At 52.5% G+C, this 14,131-nt stretch overlaps 1 protein-coding gene across 1 annotated transcript in view; it reads right to left on the bottom strand.

Moving 5' to 3' along the window:
- The window catches only part of LOC105503893 (solute carrier family 35 member E2B), a 27,880-nt gene that overhangs the window by 5,760 nt on the left and 7,989 nt on the right, over positions 1-14,131 (bottom strand). Inside the window, exons 2-8 of the mRNA XM_011930997.1 lie at positions 13,399-13,867; positions 13,085-13,220; positions 12,481-12,608; positions 8,238-8,358; positions 6,506-6,559; positions 6,071-6,143; positions 2,148-2,293 (exon numbers count right to left, since the gene is read on the bottom strand). Coding sequence (XP_011786387.1) covers positions 2,148-2,293; positions 6,071-6,143; positions 6,506-6,559; positions 8,238-8,358; positions 12,481-12,608; positions 13,085-13,220; positions 13,399-13,720 — 980 coding nt within the window. The 5' untranslated portion in view covers positions 13,721-13,867. The remainder of the gene's footprint in view (positions 1-2,147; positions 2,294-6,070; positions 6,144-6,505; positions 6,560-8,237; positions 8,359-12,480; positions 12,609-13,084; positions 13,221-13,398; positions 13,868-14,131) is intronic.

The raw sequence follows: 14,131 nt of genomic DNA, 5'->3' as shown, positions 1-14,131 counted from the left end.
TTTTTTTTTTTTTTTAAACCACTGCTGACAATCACTAATGTTCACTAAAACACTAGGCTTCAGGAGCATTTGGAAATAATTCCTGACCCCAGAAAGAAACATGCTGGTGAGAGACAGTGACCAAGCCCAGGAGACCACCGTGAACTCCAGAAAAACTCAGAAAGCGCAGCCATTTTTCCTGTCTCGGAGACACCTCCTGCTCAGGATGCAGGAAGCGTGGGGCAGGGCAGCACCATGGATGAGGCGGCTCAGTGTGGGGCCTGCGGGGCCTGCTGGTGAGAGGAGGCGCAAGCTCCAGTTTCTCAGCTGTGGAATGCTGCGTGCGCGGCTACCAGCTCCGACGGGTATTTGAGAATTTACCGCACTGACTTGGACCAGATGGAAAGCAGAGAAGAGGGAGAGCTACACTTGACTGTCCCCCACCCCCGCCAGCCCCAACATCTGCTTTTCACTTCATGTTTGGGGACCATTCCACCTCCTCATGACAGATTAGAAGTTTCAGAAGAAAGGGCCGCTGACTTCCACAACAGGATATGAGGCGGCCACAGCTGCCGATGCCAGTCGCGGGGACTAAGAGGCGGCTGCCGATGCCAATCGCAGGGACTTCTACGCCTGCTGGTGACATAACCTCGTTCCTTTGTATTTGCCACCAAAAAGTCTCCAGTCTTTTTTTTTTTTTTGAGACGGAGTCTGACTCTGTAGCCCAAGCTGGAGTACAGGGGCACGATCTCGGTTCACTCCGACATCCGCCTCCTTGGCTGAAGTGATTCTGATGCCTCAGCCTCCCAAGTAGCTCGGACTACAGGTGCATTTCACCAGAGCCTGGCTAATTTTTTGTGTTTCAGTAAAGATGAGGTTTCACCACGATGCCCAGGGTGGTCTTGAACTCCTGAGCTCAGACGATCCGCCCGCCTCGACCTCCAGTCCTCCCGGCTAGTTTCCAGTCTTCAAATTGCACCTTTGGCTGAGCGTGGTGGTTCGTGCCTATAATCCCAGCACTATGGGAGGCCGAGGCGGGCAGATTGCCTGAGGTCAGGAGTTTGAGAACAGCCTGGCTAACATGGTGAAACCCTGTCTTTCCTAAAAATACAAAAACTAGCTGGGCATAGTGGCATTGGCCTGTAATCCCAGCTACTCAGGAGGCTGAGGCAGAAGAATCGCTTGAACCCGGAGGCGGAGGTTGCAGTGAGCCGAGATCACACCACAGCACTCAAGCTCTGGGCGACAGAGCAAGATTCCCCTTTGGGGAAAATAAAATAAATAAATAAATAAATAAATAGCAACTTCAATCTGTTCAGTTACAGAAGTGGAAAGAAGCCGAAGGAGCCTCACCCCCGTTTCTAGAGCTGCGCTGTGCGGCACAGGAACCAGCGACCACAGGTGTCTGTTCAAGTTCAAACTGACGACAATCAGCTTGAATTTAGAATCTGGTCCTTGTTACATTCTCCACATTTCAAGTGCTCAGAAGCTGTGTGTGTCCAGTGGCTGCTGCACTGGACAGCCCAGAGTCTCGAGACCATTCCACTCCCGCAGACAAGACTAGTTGAGGCACCGTTATTCTAGACGGAAAAGCACTCCATTTCAAAAACCTTCAAATGCAAAGACTTCTAGTGCAGAGTTCCCTAAAAACCTATTTCACACAGTTTATAGTTTATTTTACGGTTTATCATTTCTTTGTTTTTTTTTTTTTGAGATGGAGTCTCGCTCTCATCACGCAGGCTGGAGCGCAGTGGCGTGCCCTCCCCTCACTGCAACCTCCGGCTCCCGGGTTCAAGTGATTCTCCTGCCTCAGCCTCCCGAGTAGCTGGGATTACAGGCGCCCACCACCACGCCCAGCTAATTTTTTGTATTTTTAGTAGAGACAGGGTTTTACCATGTTGACCAGGCTGGTCTGAACTCCTGACCTCAAATGATCCACTTGCCTTGTCCTCCGGAGTGCTGGGATTACAGGCGTGAGCCACTGGGCCCAGCCTATCATTTGCATTTCAAACGGCATGGGTATAAAATGGCCTAGTAATCACAGTGCATAGCCACAGTCATCCCCGTGGAAGAGAATCACATGTGTCTCTTATAAAAATACCTAGATTTTTAGTCTCCTCTCGAAACAACGTGGACACCCTCAGCTCCTGGGAAGTTCCCCCGCTCACCTGAATGTCACAGGGGAGATCTTCCCCATGAGGGCGTAGGCGGTGATGCTCTGAAGGTGGAACAGGACTCCATCTGTCAGCAGCAGCAACACCACGTCCTGGTTGTAGCTGAAGCTCTTCCCGCTCCTCCCGATCACTGGGACGTCCTATGTGGCAAAAACAAAACGATACTCTTATTGGTTTGCATTTTCCATTTACTAACCATCCACCAAAAACGCCCAGCGCCACTCCTGCCCAGACACGGGGTAAAGCTGCTGACACTGAGGACAGCTATGACAATGCCTCTAGGGCGGAGAGCTGAACTGTGCACTCATCCATTTTCTGTTTTTTTTCCACTATTTTTTGCACTAATTAGTTTTCACCATGCAGATGCAAACGGACGACAAGCACATGAAAGCAGCCGAACATCACCATCAGCAGGAAAATGCAACAGAAACCCCGAGGGGCAGGGCATGGCCAGTCTGGCCAACACGGTGAAACCCCGTCTCTACTAAATATCTAAAAATTAGCCAGGCGTGGTGGTGCGCGCCTGTAATCCCAGCTACTCAGGAGGGAGGCAGGACAATCACTTGAACCCGGGAGGCAGAGGCTGCAGTGAGATGAGACTGCACCACTGCACCCCAGCCTGGGAAACAGAGTGAGAGTCCATCTCCAAAAAACAAATTAAACACAGAATTATCATATAATCCAGCAGTTCCACTGCTGGGTACACCCACAAGAACTGATGGCCCTGGCCGGCAACCACAACTTCCTCGCAGGGAGAACGGCCAAGCCAGCCAGCCTTGACAGCTAAAGGGTTAAAATTCAGAAAACTACAGTAAGATAAGAACTCGAAACTGCACCTCGCACAGAGACCCCTCTGTGTGGTGGACTCTAGGGAAGTCTACAAATTGCATTTAGAAGGTTCATGAACTCAACTGGGAAAAAACTGCATCTTTATCTTTACTAACCTTTACTTGAAACTCAGCATTTCATTCAATTATGAATGTTGGGAATAAACTATAATACTACAGATAGGCCAGGCACAGTGGCTCACGCCTGTGATGCCAGCACTTTGGGAGGCCGAGTCAGATGAATCACCTGAGGTCAGGAGTTTGAGACCAGCCTGACCAACATGGTGAAACCCCATCTCTACTAAAAATACAAAAATTAGCCAGGTGTGGTGGTGCATGCCTATAATCCCAGCTACTCAGGAGTCTGAGGCAGGAGAATCACTTGAACCCAGGAGGCGGAGGTTTGCAGTGAGCTGAGATTGCGCCACTGCACTCCAGCCTGGGTAATGAAGAGTGAAACTCTGTCTCAAAAAAAAACAAAAAACAAAAAACTACAGATACTTTCATATCCTGTTAGCAGTTGTTGCTGATACCCTGAAATACTGTTTACCCTCATCACTACATCAAACTACCATAGATACTACACTTACTGCTAGATCTGATTATTTAATGAGTTAATAAAGAGGTACCTATTATTAAAAACGATACTAAAAAACAGAATTGAAAGCAGCGTCTCTAAGGGATATTTGCATCCTCACATTCACTACAGAATTATTTGCAACAGCCAAAGGCAGAAAGAACCCACAATGGATGGATGAATAAACAGAATGTGGTCTTACCCACACAGTGGAGTATTATTCAACCTTAAAAAAGAAAAAAGGGACCGGACGCAGTGGCTCACGCCTGTAATCCCAGTACTTTGGGAGGCTGATGCGGGCAGACCACAAAGTCAGGAGATCGAGACCATCCTGGCTAACATGGTGAAACCCCATCTCTACTAAAAACACAAAAAGTTAGCCAGGCGTGGTGGTGGGTGCCTGTAGCCCCAGCTACTCAGGAGGCTGAGGCAGGAGAATGGTGTGAACCCGGGAGGAGGAGCTTGCAGTGAGCCGAGATTGTGCCACTGCACTCCAGCCTGGGTGGGGCGACACAGCGAGACACCGTCTCTTTAATAAAAAAAAAAAAAAAAAAAAAAGGCTGAGCGCAGTGGCTCACGCCTGTCACCCCAGGTGGGAGCCACCTTTGAGAAGCGAGGTTTGAGCCCAGGAGTCTGAGACCAGCCTGGGCAATACAGTAGGACCCTGTTAATACAAAAAATAAAAAACTGGCTGCACACGGTGACTCACACCTGTAATCCCAGCACTTTGTGAGGCCGAGGTGGGCAGATAACTTGAGGTCAGGAGTTCAAGACCAGCCTGCACTGAGCACAGATTGTGCCACTGCAACATGGGCAACACGGTGAAACCCCGTCTCTACTAAAAATACAAAAATTAGCCAGAGTGGTGGCGCACATCTGTAATCCCAACTACTCGGGAGGCTGAGGCAGGAGAATCACTTGAATCCGGGAGGTGGAGGCTGTAGTGAGCCAAGATCGCCCCACTGTACTCCAGCCTGGGTGACAGAGCAAGACTCCATTTCAAAAAATAAAAATAAATAAATAAATAAATAAATTAGCCAGGTGTGGCACATGCCTGCCATCCCAGCTGTTTGGGAGGCTGAGGCAGGAGAATCGCTTGAGCCTGGGAGGCCGTGGCTGCAGTGAGCTGTGAGGCTGCAGTGCTTTGCAGCCTGGGTGACACAGCAAGACCCAGTCTCAAAAAATACGAAGGGAAGAAACTGATTCATGCAACAACACATGTAAACCTCAAAACACCAGGCTACATGAGATAAGCCGGACACAGAAGGACAGACTGATATCATTCCACTTGTATGAGGTCTGTAGGGTCACCAAATTCAGAGACAGAAAGTGGAATGGGGGTGCCAGGGTTTGGGGATGAGAATGGGGAGTACTGAATGAGGGCAAAGGTTCAGTTTTGCAAAACGAAGAGAGTTCTGGAGATGGGTGATGGTGATGGCCACTCAGCTTTACACTTAAAAATAGTTAACATGGGATGGGCACGGTGGCTCACGCCTGTAATCCCAGAACTTTGGGAGGCTGAGGCAGGTGGGTCACGAGGTCAGGAGATCGAGACCATCCTGGCTAACATCATGAAACCCCATCTCTACTAAAAATACAAAAAAATTAGCCGGGTGTTGTGGCGGGTGCCTGTAGTCCCAGCTACTCAGGAGGCTGAGGCAGGAGAATGGTGTGAACCTGGGAGGCGGAGCTTGCAGTGAGCCGAGACGGCGCCACTGCACTCCAGCCTGGGCGACAGAGTGAGACTCTGTCTAAAAAAAAAAAAGAAAAAGATATTTAGGCCAGATGCAGTGGCTCACGCCTGTCCAGCACTGGGAGGCCGAGGCGGGTGGATTATTTAAGATCAAGAGTTGAAGACCAGCCTGGTCAACACGGTGAAACTCCCTCTGTACTAAATATACAAAAATTAGCCAGGCGTTGTGGTGTGTGCCTGTAATCCCAGCTACTCGGGAGGCTGAGGCAAGAGAATCACTTGAACCAGAGGCAGAGTTTGCAGTGAACCCAGATTGTGCCACTGCATTCTAGCCTGGTCAACGAGACTTCATCTCAAAAAAAAAAAAAATTGCCTGGGCATGGTGGCATGCAACTGTAGTCCCAGCTACTTGGGAGGCTGAGGCAGGAGAATGGCGTGAACCCAGGAAGCAGACTTTGCAATGAGCAGAGATCACGCCATTGCACTCCAGCCTGGGATACAGAGTGAGACTCCTTCTCAAAAAAAATAAAAAAGTTTTTGTGATAAAAAAAGAAATTAATTAAGCTAGCCTAAAAGCCCCCTCAAGTTGAATGATGAAGAATCAAAACAAAACAAACAATAAACAAAATAAAAGTCTTCACACAAAACTCTGAGCTGCAAACCCCGAGTGGCTCCCAGAGCAACTCAGCTAAGCAGGGTCGTGGCGGAGCTGGGCACGACCAGCCAGCACACAGCCTGGAAAGGGAAGTCATTCTGCCCCTGAATCACCAGATAAGGCAGCCGGGTGAGTAAGGATGGGATACCTGTGTCTGAAACCCACCGTGAAGAAGACCCGGGCCGGCACGAGCATGGCCACCGCGGCGGCACTGGTGTAGAACTGCAGCTCCGGGGCCCTGTGGGCAACAGAACACGCTGGGCCCCCCCGTGTCGGGAGAGGCCGGGTCCACACGCAGCTCCTCACAGCAAGAACACCCAGGCACCCCAGCCCACAAGACGTTCATTCTCTCTAGGCAGGACGAGGGCCACTGCAGCTTCCCAGAAATGAAAACGCAAACACACACCAGGCTGGCTGAGGGGCTCAACGGAGCAGCTGAGAAACAGGCGGGTCCCTCCCGAGCTTAGACAAGGTACTTGTAAAGACCACCCAAGCCAGACAAGAAGGGAGTCAGGTCTGTGGGGTGTTCTGACTCTTAAAGCGGGCTGGAAGTCCTCTTCGTCTTATGACCTGGAGATGTCACTGACGAGTAATACTTACGAGAACCTGTATTTGTCCCCGCTGAGAAGCTTTTTCGAAAAAACATTTTGCAAACTAGAATAAAGAAAAGAAGAGGTTATGCATCAATACTAGTCCTCAGCACGGAACATCGGGGGACAAGGTGTCTGCGCTCACACGGAGCGACGGCGACCATGACCAGACCTCAGTGGCGCCACCATCATGCCTGGCTGATTTTTGTATTTTTAGTAGAGATGGGGTTTCACTATATTGGCCAGGCTGGTCTCCAACTCCAACTTGGTGGACCTCAAGTGATCCGCCGGCCCCAGCCTCTCAAAGTGCTGGGATTACAGGTGTGAGCCACCGCGCCCAACAGATTTTGTTTGTTTTTTGAGACAGAGTCTTGCTCTGTTACCCAGGCTGGAGTGGGGTGGCGAGATCTCAGCTCACTGTAAGCTCCGCCCCCTGGGCTCATGCCATTCTCCTGCCTCAGCCTCCCGAGTAGCTGGGACTACAGGCACCACCACCACGCCCAGCTAATATTTTGTATTTTTAGTAGAGACGGGGTTTCACCGTGTTAGCCAGGATGGTCTCGATCTCCTGACCTTGTGATCTGCCCGCCTCTGCCTCCCAAACTGCTGGGATTACAGGTGTGAGCCACCGCGCCCAAAAGATTTTTATTTTTACTTCTGTATTATTCAAAATCTCACCACGAACATGTTTTGCTTATTAGTAATAACGATAAACTCTTCGACACCGGTGGTGGTGTCTTTTCCTTTCTTTCCTCAAAAGCAGGAAAAGCCTAGAAGCCAGTCATTCTCAAAGGGCAAGTTTTGCCAGGGCTGGAGTGTGGCCATTAATAGCACAGCAGGGATGTGGACGCCCAATTCTGGGTGAATCTGAACAGGCCCTGAAGTGCAGCGTCCACTGCTCTTCTCTACTGAGTGACAAAGACATGAACAACAGGGCCCTTTCCTCTCGGACTCCGCCACGTGCCGTCCTCGCTGTGGGAGTTGGCCTCTCATCCTTTCTGCCATCGTGACACCAGGACACAGGCGGCCACCAAGGAAGCAGAGGATCCGCCTGGCCTGGAGGGGGCGCAGCTCCCGAATAGGTAGGACCTGCCGCTGGGGGACTGTCCCTGCTCTGGCAGCCGCATGACGACACCCCGAGCGAGACGCACCGCTGAACGGACGCCGTGCATTTCAGCATCTGTCAACTAACCGTGTCTCCATGGTTAGTATTTTAAGTATCAAGATTGTCCATCCTGTAATTTGGGCTTGTTTTTGAGAAAGTTACCTTACGAGGATAAGTGCTGTTTTGCTCTTTCTTTTCCCTTTTTTGAGACGGAGTCTCGCTCTGTCACCCAGGCTGGAGTGCGGTGGCGCGATCTCGGCTCACTGCAAGCTCCGCCTCCCGGGTTCACGCCATTCTCCTGCCTCAGCCTCTGAGTAGCTGGGACTACAGGCTCCCGCCACCACACCCGGCTCGTTTTTTGCATTTTTTAGTAGAGACGGGGTTTCACCGTGTTCGCCAGGATGGTCTTGAGCTCCTGACCTCATGATCCGCCCACCTCGGCCTCCCAAAGTGCTGGGATTACAGGTGTGAGCCACCGCGCCCGGCCCGTTTTGCTCTTTAGGAAAGGGCAGCATAGGACGCACCTCCTTTGGCTCACGGGAGGAATTCTCAGCTCATCTGAGAATCCGCACACCCAGATGCAGGCAAGGGAGCACCAGGTCTCATCCCCCTCACACCCACCTTCTCTGTGACTCACCAGTCCATGATGTTGGTGGACAGTGCGGCCGAGAACCCCAGGACATTGAAGCTGATCTCAGTGGCCGTGCACAGCGCCAGCCCACCCATGACTGGGATGAGGGAGAGGTTGACCAGCAGCCCTGGCGAGAGGACAGCCCCTGTGAGTGGTTGACCCGCCAGGCGGAAGCTCCCTCCCGAGGGCCAGGCGGTTTCCATTCCCTCTTATGAAAGGAACGGACGCTTCCTTCAATTCAAAAACAATACTTGTCAGTTCCTTCACATTGTAAGACAAAGCAAATCAAAGTCCATGTCTGCGAACAAGTCCCATCCCCATGGCAAAAGGGGCGCCTTTTAATCTGCATGAGATGCGTCTCCCAGAGGCTGAGCCCCAGCCACGGGCGGGCGAGCCCCAGAAACCTGGTTCTGTGAATGCGCATGTGAAACGGTGAGTGTGAAGATGGTCCCCCGGGAACTGCAGAGAAAGAGTCTGGGGGCCGGGAGGGGCGCGCCCACGTTGAGCTGATGCTTTTCTGCTCCTTTTGAAACATAACAAAACACTTTTACGTGAAGGATTTTTTAAAAATCCATGGAACACGGCTCACACCTGTAATCCTAGCACTTTGGTAAGCCGAGGCAGGAGGATCACTGGAGCCCAGGGCTGAGCAACAAGGAGACCCCACCTCTACAAACAAGACAAAAATTAGCTGGGTGTGGTGGCACATGCCTGTGGTCCCAGCTACTGGGGAGGCTGCGGTGGGAGGATCACCTGCACGGGGGAGGCCGAGGCTGCAGTGAGCTGTGATCACGCCACTGCACTCCAGCCTGGGTGACAGAGTGAGACCTTGTCTCAAAAGAAGAAAAAGAAACCAGAGTCAAGTTAATGTGGGAAACCCACAGATGCGGCCTGGCCGAGACCCTGGCGTAGCAGAGGGACCTGAGTCCGTGTTGGCAGGCTCCAGCCACAGGGGCGTCCTCTCATTTGCCATCACCTGGTCTCGTCCTCTGCTGGAAACTGGTTGAATCACAGACAACATTTATGAAATTTGTAGAGAAGGCTGGGCGCGGTGGCTCACGCCTGTAATCCCAGCACTTTGGGAGGCCGAGATGGGCGGATCACGAGGTCAGCAGATCGAGACCATCCTGGCTAACACGGTGAAACCCTGTCTCTCCTAAAAAATACAAAAACTAGCCGGGCGAGGTGGCGGGCGCCTGTAGTCCCAGCTACTCGGGAGGCTGAGGCAGGAGAATGGCGTAAACTCGGGAGGCGAAGCTTGCAGTGAGCTGAGATCCGGCCACTGCACTCCAGCCTGGGCGACAGAGCGAGACTCCATCTCAAAAAAAAAAAAAAAAAAAAGAAATTTGTAGAGAAAACTGGAGACTGAATGCCGTTTCACCCTTCAGGGAGGACTTGCTGCTGCTGGTGACATGCAGCTGGGGCGTCATAGGCGCCTTTATGTAGCACCAGATTCCCATCCCAGCTGAAGGTCTGAAGTCTGGGGGTCCCCAAGGTGGGGCGCCCATTCCAGCTTGTGCCCCTTCAGCCCCAGGAGACTGCTCTGCTCAGAAACCATTAGCAAATGCACTGGGGAGGGTGGTGCCTTAAGATAGGGTCACTTCCCTGGGCTGCCCGAGGCTCTGGAAGCTGGGTGCCTCAGGCCCTGGCACCTCCGTCACTCTCCAACGCCTCCCCCGCAGACTTCTTTTTGCTAAATGGTATCAAGATTTTCTCACTGTTGTCAGCAAGAGAGTTGGTTTTCTAATATCTCATCTACCATGGCTGGAGATAAAATCGACGTTTTAAACTTGCTGGAAATAAACAGCTCCTTTCTGCATGGCTTGATGGGCAACAAGGTTGCTCTGTGTCATTTCGTTGATGATTTTCAGGACTGCTTTTTAAAGTTGGACGCAGCGGCTGATGCCTATAATCCCAGCACTTTAGGAGGCCGAGGCAGGAGGATCACGTGGGGCAAGGAGTTCAAGACCAGCTTGGGCAACATAGGGAGACCCCATCTCTATAAAACACGCATATGAGGCCGGGGGTGCTCAGACATGCGCTGAGGGTTGGCCCTGCTGTTCTCGGCTTCTCAGGTTCTTTTGAAGCTGGAGATAAACTCGGACGTCAGGGCTCAGCTCAGGGAGCTGATTATCACGGCAGCGAGGGAAACGGAGGTCGCTGGTGGTCAAAAAGTTATCATAGGCCAGGCGTGGCGGCTGATGCCTGGAATACCAGCACTGTGGGAGATCAGATCACGAGGTCAGGAGTTCGAGACCAGCGTGGCCAACATGGTGAAACCTCGTATCTATTAAATATACGAAAATTAGCTGGGTGTGGTGGCAGTCTCCTGAATCCCAGCTACTCGGGAGGCTGAAGCAGGAGAATTGCTTGAACCCAGGAGGCGGAGGGTGCAGTGAGCTGAGATCGCGCCACTGAACTCCAGCCTGGACGACAGAGCAAGCCTCCATCTCGAAAAAAGAAAAAAAAAAAGGGCCGGGCACAGTGGCTAACATCTGTAATCCCAGCACTTTGGGAGGCCAAGGCGGGTGGATCACGAGGTCAGGAGATGGAGACCATCCTGGCTAACACGGTGAAACCCCGTCTCTACTAAAAATACAAAAACTTAGCCAGGCATGGTGGTGGCGCCTGTAGTCCCAGCTACTCAGGAGGCTGAGGCAGGAGAATGGCGAGAACCTGGGAGGCGGAGTTTGCAGTGAGCCGAGATCGTGCCACTACACTCCAGCCTGGGCGGCAGAGCCAGACTCCACCTCAAAAAAAAAAAAAAAAAAAAAAAAGGAAGTTATCATAGTTTTTGTTCCTGTTCTGCCACTGAAATCATTCCAGAAAATCCAAGTCTGGCTAGTACATGAATTGAAGAAAAAGTTCACTGGGAAGTATGCTGTCTATTGCTTAGAGGAGAATTCTGCCTAAACCAACTCAAAAAAGGTGTACAAAAAATAAGCAAAAGTGTCCCAGGATCCACGGTCTGACAGCCGCGTACGTCACAATCCTTGAGGACTTAGTCTTCCCAGGTGAAACTGTGGACAGGAGAATCCACATGAAAATGACAGCAGCAGCTCACAAGGGTTCATTCGGACAAAGCCCAGCAGAACAATGTGAAACGCGAGGTTGGCACTTTCTCTGGTGTCGGTAAGAAGCTCACAGGCTGTTAATTCTGAATCCCCAGAGTTTCAAATTTCAATTGTAAGAAAAATGACTAACGTATATTCACAGTTAAAAAAAAAAAACACACACACACACAAAATACAGAACTTAGCCGGGCATGGCGGCACAGGTCTGAGGTCCCAGCTACCCAACAGGCTGAGGTGGGAGGATCGCCTAAGCGGGAGGCAGAGGTTGCAGTGAGTCGTGATCTCATCACTGCACTCCAGCTTGGCGACAGAGCAAGACCCTGCCTCAAAACAACAACAACAAAACAAAAACAAAAAAGGAGTTGACTTTTAAGCTTTGATTTTGTTATAATCACCTAAACGTGTGTGCGGGTCTCAAGCGCACGTGGGGCAAGCGCACGTGGGGCAAGCCCACCCCGCCTTGGACCCTCGGCCTCCTCCCATCCCCCAAGGCAGGCAGACATTTGCCTTGGCCTTAAGATCTTGTCGTTGCTTAAACAGGCGAACACGTGTGCACATACCACCCCCCGACTCCGTGCAAGACGCCATGCTCTGTGGGTGCCTCTGTCCCTCGCTTGTTTTCATGCAGCCACACTGGGTATGCGACATGGAGCCTACATGTCGCTGGAAATCGCCTGTGAGTCATTAAGAGGTGGGAGAGGCAAGAGCCTGGGTTGCAGCTGAGGTAGGGGCTGGGGCCCAGGAGAGGCCTGTGGTGGCGGGTGCTGGGGAGGCTGTGGGGTGCTGGCACAGGCTCGCCCATACACCAGGAGCCACAGCCACCTGTGTGATGCTGGCCGAAGGCGGTCCCCGCCCACCCTCTTCGGGTCAGTGATTGGCACCTGCGGTCATCTTGCTTGCCAGGAATCTGCCCAGTCCCCAACTGTCTCCCCACCCAGTTAGGGCCATGAGGTACAACCCTGCCCTGACCTCCACATGCCAGTGTGAGAAGACCTGGCAGACACCAGGCTCCAAGACACCCCCGCACATGTGACCGTGGGGAAAATGTTTCCGGAGAGAAGTGAAGGCACTGCCAGTGTGGGCCCCGCTCTGAGTGGTCCTCTCGGCAGAGCCCCATGGGAGGTGGCAAAGACGGACACCGCGGACGGAGGCCTGGGACGGCCCAGGGGCCTCACCTGTGTACTCCCCCAGAATCATCCGGGACATGATCACTGTGAAGATGGGGGCGGAGCTCTTCACCGTCTCAGCAAACGAAACCGCCACATTTTTCAGGCTGACCAAACCCAAAACCACAGTTGCAAACCTAAAAATTAGCAAAAAGCACCATTACCTTAGAACAAGTCTGTCTACCTGCAACCACTGGGCAGGCTCTCTCTCCAAGGGGCTTGCTCGGTCATTGGGCACGTCGGCCCCTCTCCGCCCACCTCCTCACCACCAACGTGGTGCCTGGACCCGCTTCTGCGACGCTTTACGTCGAGCCCCCAGGAAATGGCACTGCGCCCAGCGTGAAGTGACATCTGCCACCCCATGAAAATGCCCCAGAGACAAGGAGGCACCCTGTCCTGCGACCACCAGCCTGGAAAGAAGCTGACTGCGCAAGAGGCAGTGAGAGCCACGAATTCACATTCACCTGGTGTCCTGAAATCTGGACAGCCCTGACGCTTTTATAAAATCTGCACTGAAAACTCACCAGCCAGCAGAGTCCCCGCTCTAGTAACAAGACAGGGAGTTTGCATTTAAAGAAAAAGAGACACTCAACCAAAGCGTGAGATTCTTTACCTCATCAGACCCACAAACAGCATCGTCATAAGGAAGTTGGGTGGGTAGGAAAGCCGGGCCTTGTGCTGATATAAACAGCAAGGAACGAGGGTTTTCACACACCCGATAACCGTGGTGGACAGCATCTGCACCGCGCCTGCGGAAGGGAGGGGGCCAAAGCCAAGAGGGAGAATCACCCCTCCTGCACCTGCAGCGGGCTCCACCCCCGGGTTCCCATCCTGACCCGGCCTCCCCACGCCCTCCCGGGGCATTGCTGGCTGCTCCCTGTGGGGTCGCAGGCAGCTGGTTTCCACCCTGCGCAAGCCGCCGCCTACCTAGCATGCTGGGCTCGCCTCCCAGCAGGGACAGGATGTACTTGTTGAGGAAGAGTGTGCAGAAGCTGAAGAAGAACCACAGCGTGAGGTAGAGCAGTGCCCGTGAGCTCCACACACCCAAGTCTGACTCGATGACCGTGGTCTCCGTGATGGTGACAGTCAGTACGTTCTCATCCACGCCGCTGTCACTCTTGGCAAAAACAATCTTCTCACTTCGGTGACCAAATAGAGAGCCCCAGCTGAGAAGCGACTTGCCTTTAGGCTTCTCCTCAGAGGCAGGAACGAGCTCTTCCAGCGCCGGGGTTTTTACCGAGGACGACATGCTGAAGCCACCGCCAGGAACGATTTTACCTCCAGGCTGGGCAGCACGGGTCACCGGGACCGCCTGGGGGTGGGGCCGCAGCAGGGACTCCGGGCGCCAGGAACGAGGCCACCAGGGCCTCTCCCAGGCAAAGTGCAGAAGCAGACGCTAAAACGGTAAGAAAGCGAAACATATTACCCGTTTTGAACATTCAATGTCCTCAAAGGTTTCAACCACCAATTTAAAATTACTCTGAAAATGCAACTGGGCCAGGTGCGGTGGCTCACACCTGTAATCCCAGCTCTTTGGGGGGCCGAGGCAGGTGGATCACCTGAGGTCAGGAGTTCGAGACCAGCCTGGCCAACACAGTGAAACCCCGTCTCTACTAAAAATATAAAAACTAGCCAGACGGGGCCGGGTGCGGTGGCTCAC

Source organism: Colobus angolensis, unplaced genomic scaffold (genome assembly GCF_000951035.1).
Source record: "Colobus angolensis palliatus isolate OR3802 unplaced genomic scaffold, Cang.pa_1.0 Scaffold89, whole genome shotgun sequence".
NCBI classification, from domain to species: domain Eukaryota; kingdom Metazoa; phylum Chordata; class Mammalia; order Primates; family Cercopithecidae; genus Colobus; species Colobus angolensis.
The sequence above is the reverse complement of the archived record's forward strand: the minus strand, read 5'-3'. Positions and strand labels throughout refer to the sequence as shown.